Here is a 16,739-nt window from a genome sequence, read left to right on the forward strand (position 1 = left end):
GGTGCATGATCTAAGGTAAGAAAACTTGTGGCTTTATACCTGCTTCTTGAAGGGTCAGTGGCTCACTACAACAGCCCTGCAAGCAAGAGCAGCTCAGTTCCAGCAGACTTGCAGTCTCTGCCTTGGTGCTGGCAGCTATGGAGCTGGATTGGCTCCACTAGAAACCTTCAGATGTTTCTGAATCCCATTTCCTTGTGCACATATTATTAGGGAGATAATATGGGGAGTTAAATATACAAATAGAGATAACATGTGCAGTCCTTTCCCATTAATACAGTGCTGACTGTAGGGAAGCTGCTCAGTCAGTAACACGAATGAGAGTAACGCCTATAAGGCCCTTAGTCTAATGTCACAGATGAGGACTGGAAAGCTAACCAGTTACAAGTAACAGAACAGCAAAATCTCTATGGAAGGGGTAAGTTCTCTAGGGTGAGTGCCAGGAAATAATTAAGAGCAAGTAAGAAACTGATGAAAGGAGAAATTTATTAAGAAGCACTTCCTATCAAGATTGCATATTAGACAGTGCTACAGTATCCTCAGGGAAATTCTTGAATTATTTAAAATTTTACTTGAAAAAGTGGTGGGGGATATCAGTTTATTACAGAATGGAATAAATGAAAGCAAACAGGCCTTTTCCATTTTTTAATTGCTACAAATAATGAAATCAATCCTTCTGTTTGCATCAGTTTAGAGAAAGGAAAAGAGGATTCTAGGATACTGTGGTAACCCAGTAAGTCTTCTCGAAGACAGCTGCTATTCACAAACTTGTGCTATGACCAAGGGCACCAGGTACTCAATAAGTAGCAAAGATAAAAATTCATTGACCCAGAAAGACTTTCATGTTCAGTGAATTGTAGAATATTTTCTATTTAAGTCACCGAAGATAAGGTAAATTGGAGCTTTATCCTCAGTTTACTGATCAGAAAACTGAGCTGCAGAGTGGTAAAAGCATTACCCAAGATCACAAAGAAAGACATCTCTAAAAACAAGGCTGGGATTCATGAACTTCTGACTCCCAGTTTCAAGACTGGACCCTTTCATTTATGACCATCCTTTCACACAGTTGCTCTACTTCAGTCTGTAGCATCGGATTTTAATGACTTTGTGCTTTCCAGTGCCTTTAGCGAGCAGGGAGAAGGCTGATGTGGATGCATAAACCCCTTCTGTCACTGCATGTCAGCATGTCAACCTGGGATTACAGCTGGCACTGTTCTTTCTGCAGGCAATGTGATCAGAAAAGCACAAAGTTGTTGTTCAAGCCTGTGATCCCTCAGGACAGATGTTTGTTTGCTCATTCTTACTGTGCACACATGTGTGTTTATGAGAGAGAGAGAGAGAGACAGAGACAGGAGAGTCAGAGAGAAAGAGAAGAAATAAAACATAATGACTCTGTTTGACCAGGAGAACTGAAATAGAACTAACCCAGGAGAGAAACGGAAATATATTAATGTCTGGGAACTCACTGCACTGTGCTGTGCAGCAGGATTCTATTTAGTCTGAGTCTCCACCTGAGAAATATAAATCCATCCTTCTCTGCACTACATTTTATGTACCATCAAATGACTGAGCAATAGCAATTGGTTGGATGGGCTTTGAGCAATATGGTCTAGTGGAAGGTGTTCCTGCCCATGGCACAGGGCTTGGAACTAGATGATCTTAAAGGTCCCTTCCAACCCAAACCCTTCTAAGGTTCTAATTAACCTTATGCCAGCAAAGGAGAAATTTACCAGAAATCATTGCTGATAATGTTTATGCTTGGTACCTGGACTCTCACACAATCATGGAGCAGTGAACATAAACAGATGAGAACAGCTCAAGGTATCTGAGGATTCAGTCAGGATACACATGCTTGTGCAAACAGCTGTATACTTCGGCATGGGATTGTTAGGAAGACCAAGCTATCAGGATATACCTATATCTCTTAGTATGTAACTACTATTCACAGAAGATAGCTGGATGTCAAAGAAAGACAGGGAAAAACACATGGATTATATCTGTTTTGCACCGTGGCATCTCAGGGACTGGGACTCAAAGGCCTGTGGTAAGTATATGAATGCAATGCCAATACTCAGGGATATTCCTCAATCCAGGGTTCTTACATCAGATACTAGGTGACAACAACTAGGCAGAAAGATGCATCAGTGCCCTATGGATCCTACATTCTGGCATATTTTAAGTGATCGTTCTGACACAGAGCAAAACTAGGACTGGGGAATCATAAAGCTCATCTCTTCGTGAGTTTCAGTATATGCTGTACTACCATTGTCAAAGGTTAATACAACTTTTCCTAGGCATTCACTCTGTATTGCAAGAATTTATTTTACAAAGAACCCTAGTCAACAGAACTAAGCTAAGACAAAAGAACTGAGATCTGAGAATCAATATCATCAATGGAAAAAGAATCAGAGAAATAAAGAAAAATTACAGATGCCACTAAACTACCTCTGTTTTGGTTTGTTATGGTATAAATTTGGCTGAGCAATGGGGTCACAATGCAGCAGAGTAACTTCTTCAGCTGCAGAAGGAGTGGGAGTATTTCCACACAAGCACTTCTTCCTGAATAAATTAATGAGGGGAAAAAAAGGAATCATTTGCTTTCCAGCTGAGAAATACAAATGTAATTACTGTAGATATGATACAAAAACATACAGCTTATTTGACATTGTATTTCAGATCACAAACCAAATGCAATAGTAGGGCAATTTTTTAGAAGGACATCTTTTGGGGCCTATTTCTGTTGTTATCATGGTGGGTTACTGTAATTCTCTGGAGCATCAGCCACTTGACAAGTCTCAGACTCAAGAAGTTTGATTGGATGAACAATCAGGCTTAAGAGAACCCCAAATCCAGGACCATTGGAAGGAAGTGTCATTTTGACCATTAAAGTGAATTTTCTTCTGATGTATTTGGTATTCATCTGTAGATTTGACATATTGGACATCTAGCCTGATTCAGGAAGATGTAAGAGTGTTACTACACTAATTCAGCTAACAGCAATATTATACATATCTCTGTTCTTTGGGACATCACCAACAAAAACTTGTCCTCAAATTGTTAGTACTTTCTGGTAGTATTTTCTTTATCTAAGCTATAAACAAGATAAAGTATTTTGGGTAAATTAAAACTAGTATTGCCTCTGTGACATGTATTTGCATGTTAGAATAACCTTTTATGTGACTGTTATGTAGCAGTAATAAAAACTGCTACAGAAGAATGCTTCTTATTCCTCTCCGTTTTCACACATCTCAAAGACTATCCATGGGATCTTGGGTGGGAATTAGATGGTCATGGCTACTTGCAGGAAGATACTTTTCTGTGTCTACCTCCTTCCTTAGGTAAACTCCTTCTTTCAACTCTATTGCTGTTAAATCATATTGTCCTGTTTGTTTTGCTTTGTTACCTTACACGTCTTCATACAGATCCATGCATTTCCCTCTTTCTTAATGCCAAGCTGACAGAAATTCCAGTGCTCGATAGACTGCCACTCGTGTGGGCTTGAGGTACTTGGGGAAGTTTAAACTACAGCTCAGTCAGACTGAGTGCAGTGTGTTACAAGAGTCCGGATCAGTTTTAAGAAACAAAACAGGAGCAATGGATACTGGAAGCCACAATACAACCACTTTTTTCTTTTTTTTTGGTTTTCTATCTTTTCTCTCTTCTGTTGTCAAAAACAGAATTTGGAAGACAGAAAATCCTTATGGCACTTCCATGAAGCTCTTTGGGGATGGGGCAAATTGGAAATGAACTACAGCTTCATTTTTTCAGAGGGAAAGCAAAACAGAAAGTACACGGAAGTTAAACTCTAAGTGTAGTGGCAACATTTATGTAACTTTTATATCACGTCAGATCCTATCCCATCATCTAGTATGGAAACACATGCATTAACATGAGTGTTTTTGCACAAATTCCAAAGTATATTTGTTTGTTGATGACTTCATGTGTGGAGGTTTATATGTCAGGGGATGCAGGGGACCAAAACTTGAGTGTTCATATCAGGTAGCCATATTTATCAGCTTTGCAATCCTATAAATATATTATAGATGCTACAGCCCTGCAGTGACAAGCTACAATCAACTCTTGATTTCATCAACTTGTCATGCTTTAATCATCCCTCTTGGCAGATCTTTCAACATATGTCACAGAACTGCCTTCAAAATGTGCTTCTCCAATTCTGTTTTATTAACCCTGTCTTTTTATATGTTTTAGGCTTATTATGAAATGCAGTAAATCTGTCAAAGGCACTTTATATGCTGTCTCCAATTCATGCTGATAGGAAGCATCTGAGAGCTCATTTAAGTCCCACAAAATGAGTACAATATGAAAAGTCAAAATCCACAAAAAATTATATGACAAGAACCCCGGTGTTTATATTCAGCCTACAGGGCTAATCAAAAATCAGTTCTCTTGTTTCTTATTCATTGCCCACTCACAAGGGCATTTGGATAGAAAAATATTAAGACCACAGTGGGATCTGGTAGCACCAAGAAAAAATCCCTTCAGCTTGCAGATCAAGCAACACATCTTAATAATTATTCCACGCGGTTCAGCACAAGATCCATCTGCCTCTTCATGAAGACAACTGGATTCAGCCAAACTTCTTACTATGATCTTGGTTTCAGAAGCAAAGTTTCAGAAGTGAGAAGGAGCCTCAAGTCTGAGGGAAGGAAGAGATTGCTACAGGGGCACAAGAAGGCAGAAACCAAAGTTTTTGAGGGAGGTTGAAGGGTGGAAAGAAGAGGAAATGACATGTCAAAATCATTCTGCAAGACACAAAGCAAATTTGGGGGAGGAGGACCCAGGCTCTGAAAAGCACAGAGAACTAGTGATTTTCTCTAATAAGGCTCCATTACTGAACATTTGTAAATCACTGAAGTGGTACAATATGAGCCATGTAGAGGTACTGTGCAGGGATAAGTCCAAACTTAGAAAGAAATTACTTGCTGCAATGACTCAGACGTGTCAGTTAGTTCTGCTTTTGAGTTTTCCTTGTTAATTTCCTGAACAGTGTTAGACTTTGCATCACTGAGCTCACAAGAACTAATAATCACAATATGGCATATTATTTACAATATCAGTGCACATGTCAGTTGAGGAAAGGATACGTAGTCTTCTCCTAATTTCCCCAGTGATGCTACTATTAGACCATCTAAACTTACCATACTTTTCTTGTCTAATGCATTATAAATTAAATAAAGCAGAGTTGGGAGAGGTAATATCCCATTGATAACAGTTAAAAACAGACAAGCTTTCAGAAGCGCAAGACCCAAAAAAATTACAGAAGGAGAAAACTATAATGTTACTGATTTAAAAAAAACCTATAAAGAAGAACTTATATATCCAGAAATGAGACTGCTTTTTTCAATTATATTGGGCTGACTCATAAAAACTATTAACCCTCAGTAATTCTGCCTTGTTCATAACTGAAGACTAATACAGATATCACACACTATTTCTTCATAGTTAAGGCACTCTTATTTCCTAGGTTGCAAAACAGAGCACAGAGAAGTCAGCTCAGTCCCCCGCTTTAGTCTTGGGAAATCTACTGTCTCCCCATGTTCAGCATAAAGCCAGTGAGATGAACCATAGAATGCACAAAGAATCTAGATACAATCTTGTGAGACCTCCTATTTCAAGGACAAGATGGGGATAATATATAAAAATCAGCAGACAGGGGTGGGAGCTCCCCTGTATGCTTTCCATCAAACAAATCCTTGCTAAATTTTGTCTTTAACAACTACAACAAACACTGCATTATATGAGGAAATTCCTCATCATAACAAGCTCTTGTGTGTTTTGTGTAATCCCTTTACAAATAACCTTGAGCCTTCTGTATGTCCTCTTAATATCTCAGGAGAGGATCTCACTTTCTCCTCCTCTCTGCCTCTCCTGCCTGCCTCCCCCAACCCCCCCTCCTCAATTATCTCTTGCTGTCTTCTGGGTGGTTATGTTTAATCTCAGGATTAGGCAGAGGCCTGCAGTTTGCTTTCAACAGCTTATCAGCTTCCAAGAGACATTTACAGGGAGAGAAAGACTCCAGTTTTGATAGCAGTAATTGTATTTAGCTTGTAAGATACAAGGCTATTTATCTCACAGCTGGGAAATCACAGAGGAAGAGAAAGAAAATGTTGTTGATAAAAACTAAATAAAACCAAAAAGAATGGAGAAAGAAGAGAAGAGAAGAGAAGAGAAGAGAAGAGAAGAGAAGAGAAGAGAAGAGAAGAGAAGAGAAGAGAAGAGAAGAGAGAAGAGAGAAGAAGAGAAGCCATTTCAGATCTTTCCACCAAGCAGATGAAGAAATACATTTTAGCAAGGCAAGGTTGATGACTTTCACATTTTAGACAGGTAGGAGAATCTAAACAACTATCACTTTGACCTGTTTCTAGAAAGTTTATTATTATAGACAAAGACTTTGTCTCACACAGACTAACAAAGATGCAGTTCAAATTGCATTGCTTTGAAATGAAATTGAAAAAAGAAGATATGCCCAACAGTTCAGGGGCATGCAATCCTTGGAACTGGAACTACTGAAAGAAAATCCCAGCACAGATATCAGGGTCTCAGAATCAACTGTTTGTTTTTAAGTATGCAATTATCTGGCCACACTACCTGCCAGAGCAGTCAGTTCTGCTGCCAAGAGATAACTGTCCAGCTTTTTCAGAAATACAACTTCCCCTCAGAAATGTACTTCAGAGAGCAAATGAAGTAGGGGCATAGAGGATGAAATATTTTTTTTTTCTTCTATCCAGTAGCAAAAAACCTGCAGAATAATGTAATTTGAAAGGGCAAAGACTACTCCAAGAAGACTGAGAGATTACTTGAGAATGATAAAGGGGAAAAATATAAAATATGTACTGTATGGATGAAATAATGAATCCTGGTAAGAATCCAGTTTAATGCTGTCTTGTTTCTTATTTCTAAAATGCATTAAAAAATCCAGGCTACAGGATAAAAGAATCATGCATTTCTTTAAATGACAGCTCCTTTCTACCTGTTGCCTTCCTGCCCTTAATCTTCTCCTTTAAAACATTACTTCAATTAGACTTTATTTTTGTGTCATGGATACTCTTACTTTACAGCTCCTATTCACCTAATTTTGTTTTTGTTGTTTTTTTTTTTTTTCCTACTGCAGAAAATGTAGTCAGTGCCTGGATGAATGAACAGGAATATCAGGCTTGTTTTGATGTACGCTGCAAATCTGGCAACAGAAAAAGTATTTCTTTGCAAGGAAAAGACAGTGAACAGAATAAAAAATATCCTCCTGCCTAAGAACTAATGAAAACTTAGGGACTGAGGTATCCCACTTCTGCGTAAAGACAGAAGATTTATTTTTAACTGTTCTGAAAATTTCTGTAAACTCTCTCAAATTTGATGGGTTTCATTTTAATTGAAACAAAAACATGTCAGATACTTCCTCTTCCTGAAGCCTGGGTCCAAAATTACTCCAATTTCATCATTAAAGTATTTATTTAGATGTAGAGAAGGGTCTCACCAAGAACATAAAAGCAGGAAAATAACAATGACCAAGCACAACCTGTTTTCTGGGACGTACACAAAAGGATGGACGCATGTGAGACAACAGAAGGGAGGCAGCCATAGAAAACTGCTTTAGACAACAGCAAAAGGTTTATACCTTGAATGCAAAACATTCTATCAACTTAATGAATCAAGCATGAAGAAATTGGCTATCAGTACAGCCTATGGAAAAAGTCCATCTCCTTATTGTGCTCTTGAGAGAGAGGAGAAAGGGCAAAACTAATGTAAATAAATCACAAGCATCTCAATGGTTTTGGCTGAACCACAACAGCTGAACTGCAGATAGCAGCCTTTGTACTAATGCTACTATTTGACATCTCCCAGTTCTCAGGAGCTTTGTCTCAGATACCTATACTGGGCCACTGTTCAGTCTTTCTGTCCACTAAGAGGAACTGGCACTTTGGAATGGTACTAAATATGAGAGATCATCCCCAGTGATTTGGATTATTTCAGTCACAAAGCCAACCTTAGCTCCAAATTAATTCCCTCCTTTACCGTTTTTCTCTAACCCTTTTCCTAACAAGAAAGTGTAAAGCTTGTGTTGCAGGTGACTGAAATGCAATTGGATGCTATAAAACCCAAAATGTCAGCGCCTGAAATGTAAGTTTGTTGCTATTCTATTTTTCTTGCCTTTTATTTGAAGTTGTAAAAATAGAGCTTTGGAGCCTTTTGGTCCCATTGGGCTAGTTTCAGTTAATTTCAATTTAACTAAAGACTGTATTTTAAGGAAAGCCAGTATTCTCTCACTTTGCTCCTTTAATGAATATCCAACTCTTATTTGTACTTTTCATTGAGCAAGTAATTATAAGTCTAATGTATAATCCTTCCACAAGTAATAAAACTCAGAGAGGAGCATGGAAATGCCATTCAGAATGCAGCCCTGACTGAAGACTGTACCATGTGTGATGACAAAGAAGATACATTTGATAGTTTATAAAATTTGTAAACATTAAGCTGCAGCACTGTGTTGAAAACCAAGTACACATTAAATTGTTCATTACAGTGTGCCCAAGCATGCCTGGGCTACAAATACAATGTTTTTTAAACACTATGAATAACTGTGTTTCCAGAATTTACACGATCCTACGTGAAACACAAGGGATTACTTAGCTACTCTCACACAAGTTTGATATGAATTTAAATTTTCAGCAGGTTCCAGTTGAAACACACTGGATTAACCCGGGTCCATCCAAACACAAAGGCTGTACAGACCTGAATTTCTGCTGAACACAGGTTTGGTTTTGCAGTCAATTCAAAAAACAATAGTGCAAGTTTGGTTTGTGAAAGACAACAAATAATTAATTTCAAAAGCCCCTGTTTAGTCTTTTTTTTTAAACCATTGACTTCCCAGAAGATGGGACTAATAAGTATTGGTTTCCTGTAATTATTGATTCATTGAATCTTTTCTGAATCCTAGGCATTCATAATGCCACTCTATTATATGGATATTCTGGTATTTAACATGAATTGAGATCAAGCCACAATCCTTTTCTCTGGGAAGGCTGGAACATTGCCCTTCTCCCTTGTTTTTTTTTTGTTTGTTGGTTTGTTTGCGTTTTTTTCCCATAGCAATATAATATCTTTAGGTTTTTTTAATTTTACCCTACTTGTTTTTAATTTGGCTAAAATATTGGTTTGAAAGAAGTAGGAAATAAAGAAATAAGGAAAAAACCTGCACATGCAAAGTATGGTCCCATAAGCCTTATTTTCACAGGGACAGGCTGAAAAATTCATCATCTACAAACAGACAGAAATTGAAATACATGCATGGAAAGGAAAAGGTGTCTGGAAGATAAAGGTGTCCTTTTTTCTTAGGGTACAACTGCATACACTCCATACTAGCCCAGAACATAAGATTAATGCTGATTCCATAAAACCATACATCTTCTAATGAAAACACAGAAATATCTTTAGCCAAGGCAGAAGCCCAGGGTACTGAGGTAGTCTCTGAGTGTGATTTATTTTCCCTTAAAAAAAAAAAAAAAAAAAATCTCTAAAGCATTGAGCTGAATATTTTGTTTCTTTACACCAGAGACTTACTACAGCAAGCAATGGAAGAAGAAAATTTATTCATAGGGTTTGTAGTGACTGTAATTGGCTGCCAACTGGATTGGAGGTATTTTACAAAATAATTGATGAAAGGAGCAGAAGAAAGATCCTCAGTTGGACCTTTCCTAGCCCACTTTCCTCTCAAACCAATGGATAGCAGAGCTAGAATCTAACTCAGCATATCTGTCACGGCATTCTTCAAAAAGAATTTTTTCACAGAAATAAGGTTAATAATGGAAATGTATCCTTTTGCATGTATCTCACCAAAACACTGACAAAGGGACATATGTGGTAGAGAGCAACACAGCATAGATGACTCACATTTAAAAACTTTCCTGTGCACTAGAAGAGATGAACTCATCCCCTTGGAGTAATTTATTAGTATAATGTCACATAAATTGGCATATAACCTCAAGTTAGGATATTTCCCATAATTTAAGTTTCTTTTGAAAAATTCCTACACAACTAGAAAGAATTTTTCGTTCTGTCCTGAGTTACTACTGTACAACCTAGAAATAAATGTTGAATGTTGCTTAGACTAAATATTGAAAACCAAGAAGATCATAGCTTGATCTTAGGCAACATATGAATAAGAGGAATGTCATTAACACTGAAGTTCTTTTCTTGTGCTCATTCTTCCTTTTATAACCATACACATCATCATACCTCAGCTATCTAATGCACTGTCAGCATCACATACAACAATCTGTTTTTCACTTGGAGTAAGTTTGATCTTTTAGCATGGTGACAAAGTATCACAAGGTTGTGATTTGCCAGTGATGGGATAAAATACGTGATAGCGTATCAAGAGCCAGTTGTTCACTATTTCTGATGGATTTAGGGTGATAATTTCCAAAGACACTGAATTGTTCCACTGCATTTGGACATAAAGTCAACTAGGAGTTGTCAGTTTTGGTTAGATGGTGTGTTAACCTCTGTATCTGTAAACCTAAGGGAGAAAGTGAAATCCATACGATAAAAAAATTACAAGGCAAGCATAAGGTCTGCTCAAATACTGGCTTAATCTTTCACATTCCTTACATTTCTACTATATATTTATATAGACAGTATCTGGGGTGTAGCTAGAGTCACCACTCCTTTTCATCAAGTCTGTTCAAAACTTTTCTACCTTAAATATTTAGAAAATATCACAAGTAGCAAAACCAAGTTTGTCATTGAATGACTTTGTAACACTGTGTAGAGCCAGGATTCACTGAGAGACCTCTGAAAAAGCATGATCCATGTACATCATACCACACAGTTGGCATGCTTATTCTTCCAGTGTAAAGGACCACTAGTTTGTTTTCCAAGAGACAGAAAATGCATCACCAGGCTGGTGAATTTATTATCAAGATGAAGCAACAAAGATTTATACAGTAACCAGTTGTTATTAAACATTAGTTTATAGGTACAGATACACTGCAAGAGAAAAACAAAATGAAAAATATCTGTACCTGTGGGGTAATGTTCATTCACTGGCCAGCTGTCAACCTGAAGTGTTGCATTGCCACCATTCCTGGTAAAGCGTACTACGTGGTATTTGCCATCATTTACAGGTGTGCTTTCCTCTTTAATAGAGATGTCCACTGTGCCAATATTGAAGACTACACCAATCTTGCCTTGCTCCTAAAAGAAGAAAAGAAACAAATGTTTTTAAATTGCTGTCACTTAGGAGAATGTTCTTGGCCTATAAATCTCTAGTGGGTAATTTTGCCAGTAGATGGCACTGAAGAATACACAGAAGCATCATTTTGAGCTTTCTCAGGACACATTTCATTGGTTCTGCTTCAATGCAAATGCTGTCTTTCACACTGTTCTTTACAGCATTCACCTGAGGACAGTGACTCATTTGTTCCCGTAAAACATCACAGAAGACAGGTGAGAAACCAGGCAACAAAAATCAGGAGATGTGGATAAAGAGTTATTTGAGCAACATCTCTACTGATTATTACAAGTCATTTGTTATATAAAATGGAGCCACAGACTGGCTGTATCCCAACACCTGTTTTGTTCTGTTATTCTTCTTGGGAAACAAACAGTCCTCACCCCAAAACAAACAACTGTGGGATCCAGAAGGAAGAATGCAGTTGTAAGATGAATGGAACTCAAAGGGAGCAGGAACGTAATTAGCTGACTTTGACAACCTGAGGGAAGCTAATTGCTAAAATACCTAAAAGACAGGAACAGCCCATCTTATTCTTCTGCACACCAAGCAGTGCCTTACCAATAAAGCAGTCCTCCATAGTGTCTTCCTAAAATTTTCCACCAGTCACTGACTGAAAGGGAAGAGCAGGCAAAGCCTGTTGTAGTAGCCACAACACTTCCCTCTGCAGCTCCCCTCAAGCAGTTCCAAGTAATGACCATATTCAATGACCTCAGGTTGTAAAATACACACCCAGAGTATATTCAGATTAGATATATGCATTTAATACTACTGATTTAACCAGTGACAAAAATTCTTATCACTGTACAATTAAGAGGAATGCATCTTCAAACATTGAGTAAGGAGAGGCACAGTATGCTGGTGTCAACAATTATGAAGGCATATTATGTGTACTGCACAGATCCAAAACTGTTACAGACAGGCAGAACTAAAATGTATCATATAGGAAATCAAGACATTTGCTAGCCATCCATACCATAAAATTTGTGAAGCTTTGCTGACAGTTTTAAAAGAAAAATCAAGGAAGAAACAACAACAGAGAGTAGATGGCCATCGTCTGTGCAAATATATCTTCTTTGAAACAAACCTGAGGTATAATAAAGGGTCATGGGACAGTTCTGTTCCTATGTTACATATCTGCTTAGTGGGCAGAGGACTCCATCCTTCAGGGCTGTTACCCTAACTTTACTACATTCACACTAGCAAAATCAGCAATGAGAAAGAAACCTCTCCTCTTGTACTCGATGTCCACCTTGGATCCCTCTCCTGGATTTAATCCTGTCTCCTGATATCAAAAGACCTTTTTTCCTTAAAATTTTGCTATGTTTCAATTTCTCAGGAGGCCTTTCTGATTCTTGCTTTACCTTATATTTCAAAGCTTACTCATACCAAAATACTCATCACAAGTTCCTTGTATCTCCAATACACTTATTTTCTTTGATATTTTCTTCCTAACACCAAATCTCCTGGTATCAGACTACAATATTGTTTTAGAAAAGGAAAGCAGACAGTCCTGTAGCTGAAGTGGTCATGAACAGTGGTTCAATTACAGGAAGTTTAGCACTAAAACAGTAAGCATCTTGGTTTTTCTCTCATTACAACAGTAAATTTTTGACTGTGCTAAATGTATGCTGGATAGCAAGTTTCATGTACATTCATACCGTTATTCTTTGGAGGGACTTTTCTTCAAGATATCAATAACATCTTTCTCTTTTCACTGGAACATGAGGTAAGTGGATTGCTGCTCCCAGCAGATACATGAACTCAGATGCCATTTGAAAACAACTAATGTTTCTTCTCTTATGCTAGTCCAAAAATAAGTGAAGTTTCAGTTAACAAATATTTATTTCAGGTAAAAGCATTGCTGGCAGACCTTTACCACTTCTTTGACATATGAAGTAAGTGATCTCCCAACACTGTTTTAGTGAATCTTTTGCTGGCAACCATATAATTATCTTTACCTGCACAGCAATTAGCAAAGAGCACGTGATTAATTTTTCCTCAAAGACTCCTATAATATATAGTGACCAGGTAAGCTGGCTACTGACATTGTGGTTTTACAAAGTGTGGCTTTACAATCAACTTCCTGGACCTCTCATATTGCTTTTTAATTGCCATCAATACATCAAGCTTCTTTGGCAAACGGTGGCTGCTCTAAGAAGAGTCCACCTTGGTGAAGGCATAGCATGAGCAGGTAAGATGAAGAGCTGCACCTCTTCTAATGGAACAGCTCACCACCACCACAGAAGAGGAAGGGATTAAGAGGTATTCAGCAGAGTGAAAACTGCATACCTTTAAGCCTACAGGCTCAATGAGGCAAAGGTAAAAACTTGCAAGTAGGGAAAGGATGGTGGGAAGTTCAATTAATCTCTGAAGAAGGAGAAAATTTTTTTGATTTCTCCTTAGATGAAAAGGAGATAGTACCTTTCACCATTTCTTTTCCCAGGGCTTGAAGGAAAAGACCTATTTAAAAGGCTAGTGATAAGAGGGCAAACTGCGAAATAGATAAGATTCTGGAAGAAGAGGACTGCAAAATGCCAGTGGCCTTTAGTCTGATGGAGAGAAGAGGGAAATGAGCAAACTGGTGCCTTCTCCATCCCAAGAGCCAGCCCCTCCCAGAGTCAGAAAAAACAGCCCTCCTAAAAGCAGTGTAACACTTAGCTGTAATTAAGAAATGCAAACATTTGTCTAAAAAAAAAATCATGGGCCTGATGGATGGCCTATTCCAGGTCTCTTCAGATGACTCTTGGGCAGAGCTCCCTGTTACTCTTTAACCCAAGTTTTGCAGAAGCACGACTTCTGAGACTCTTATTTGAATTGAGGAGGAACTTGTAATGAAAATGGTTTTGCTCCAATTACCAGGATAAAACACAATACAACACAATATGTCAAAAGTAGGGCTACTGAAGCCAAACGGCACACACAGACCCTAAGATACAGGTTATTCATGATATTTTATATCTCCAGGGCACCAGACACTACAAAAAAATTAGTTTACACATTCCTGGCAGAAGAAAAAAAATAAAGTAAAGCAAAGCACAGAGAAAATCCTACAGCAAAGAACAGTGACCATGGACACAGGGGACAGATCCTCAATTTATTTTCAATATCGCTTCAATTCCAGTTTCCTGCACTACAGCGCTTCATTAAAAACAGCTTTTACCAAGACCTACCTTCCTGCTAAATCTGCAATACAAGCTTTACCATTAAGGTTTAACACTTCATGATGGACATGACCTTTCATTCCTTTCCCCACACATTCAGCTGCTGGATTTTCTTTCCACATAACCAAGCAAAGGTATTAACTAGACCAGTAAATATGTGACAAAGAAAGATTTACCTTTCAGCCACTGCCTATAAAGTTTATTTTGTAGCTATGGAAAAAAAAATCCTAACTATAAGTAAGGAAAAAGGTGAATACAGAGCCACACAGAGCAAACAAGTTACACAGTCCAGAAGGGCTCAAGAGAATTTTAACAGACAGTGCAAATTTTTTCCTCTCTATATTGGTATTCACTGGATGCCCCAAAAACTTTCCATGAAAAGGCAACCATTAATTAATGTTTTCAAAATCTCCAAGTGACATCAAGTGCTGGCACTACGTCTTGGAAAACTGAGAACCATTTTATTTATAAATAATGAAATGAACTCAACATTCAATCTGTTTTACTTTTCCTCTTCTTTCTTTAAGGTTACTGTGCCTAAAAGGATTTTTAAAATTTTTCAAGAATTTGTCTGGAGCTGATTTGTCCCATAAAATTGCTGCCCTCAAAAGCCACATTACCATTTCATTGCTTACAGTCCTTCTGGAGATAAATTCCTGCCATTATGTCTCTAAGACTTTAGAAATATAGTTATAATCACATAATGGAATGGTTGTAGATAAATTATGAGAACAAAAAAATGTGCAAAGTACTGAAAAAAAAAATAAATTGCACAAGGCTTCTCCTTCACCTGTCTACTCTATACGGACTCCTGGCAACAGTTTGTTATATGCACAATTACCAAACATTTTGAACATTGTTAAATGACACAAGAGCTACTTTACAGCCTGGATCAGGAGATTGGCAATTTATTGCTTGCCCTGAAGCATTAATTCACTTTGGACACCTTTTCTTCTACCTTTTTGTAAACCAGAGTCTTCATCTATGACAGAGGAGTTAAAGGTACCTATCTTTCCAAGCTCTACAAGCCCTGAAAATCCAGATATATTTTACTTAAACATTGGTGATATACTGCTAATCCCAACCTTTCAGCCCTGAGAGCAACTACAGTCTGAGAGGAGCAGGTCCTAAGCTTTTCTCAGCTTCTACTTTCAACTCCTTCAAAACCTGTTCCTTTCTTCTAAAGGGACCTCAGGAACAGGTCTGACAATTTTAGCAGGTATGTTTTATCTTTTGTTTCCCTCCATTCAAAAAGAAGTAGAGCCTGTCCTCTGTGCAAATTGTCAGGTCTTTCCTTTCTCCATGCCATACCTTTACATTTTGAAGGCATCTGTCTTTTTGTAGCAGACCAAGTAGAAAGAAAGTAAAATGGGGTTGGCAGTGATTTTGTAAGATGAGCAGTTGGAAAGTGTTAGAGGGTACACATACATGAACATACATGCACTCTGTGCTCTTAAAAGGGCTTTACCCTTTTCTTAATCTAAAATTCAAACAGTCCACACTAAAAGTATATAGTTGTTCCCTGTGTGCAGAAAGCATTTCATTTCAAAAACCAAGAGAGAAAACTCCAGGCATTAGGACAGATCCTACTCTCAGCTGCATCAATGTGAATCAATAGCAATTCTGTTGAAGAAACTCAATGCCTACTGATGCAAGTGGAAGCAGAGTTATCCCAGTATCTTTATGTTGTTTTGCTTATTTTTCTGAAGCAAAATATAAAATTAAAGGAAGCATTTATAAAAATACCTGAAATCTGACTACCATCCCAGCCTGTATTTTCTCACACTCATTTTAGATAATAATTTTTTAAATAGCCACTACTGCACAGACTGCCTCCTCCTCCCACCCTGGCTGGTTCCAACATGGCTAGACATCAGCCCAAACCTGGCAGACAATACTCCTAGTTACTCTGTCCTGCAGATCACTGCTGATTTTGCTTCTCTCATTTGAAAGGGATACAAGCTCTTTTAGTAATACAACAAGCCATTTCTCACTGTAGGAAGGTTTAGTAAACTTTCTCTCCCCACCCACAAATGCCACACACATACACTTCATCTGCACTACCCTCTAAATTCAGGAAAATTGTTTTGTTTTTTATAACCCTGAGAACTGCTCTTCCTGGAATGGCTTGCTTCTGCTTAGGCTCCTCACACTTGCAGTCTATGTTTTTAAAAAGAGATTGAACTTTTATTTCTCCCTCTTTGGAATTGTTTTCAGTTTCTTTTCTTGATTTCCTTTTGTTTTGTTTGCCTGGTTGTTTTTTTATTTTTGTTTGCCTCAAACTTGCTTCTGGATGTTAGTCCTGCTGAAGGATTGCTCACTTTCTGTGG

The 16,739-nt window shown here is 37.9% G+C and overlaps 1 protein-coding gene across 41 annotated transcripts in view; it reads right to left on the minus strand.

Annotated features, from left to right (window-relative positions):
• The window catches only part of NRXN3 (neurexin 3), a 982,026-nt gene that overhangs the window by 122,991 nt on the left and 842,296 nt on the right, over nt 1-16,739 (minus strand). For all 41 annotated transcript variants that reach the window (XR_005602064.1, XR_005602065.1, XM_039553074.1 and 38 more), the window contains one exon: nt 11,037-11,208. Coding sequence is in view for 39 of the 41 variants with exons in the window: in XM_039553074.1 (XP_039409008.1) it covers nt 11,037-11,208 (172 nt within the window). In the remaining 2 variants the exon portion in view is untranslated. The remainder of the gene's footprint in view (nt 1-11,036; nt 11,209-16,739) is intronic.

This window comes from Corvus cornix, chromosome 5, assembly GCF_000738735.6.
Source record: "Corvus cornix cornix isolate S_Up_H32 chromosome 5, ASM73873v5, whole genome shotgun sequence".
Taxonomy (NCBI): Eukaryota; Metazoa; Chordata; class Aves; order Passeriformes; family Corvidae; genus Corvus; species Corvus cornix.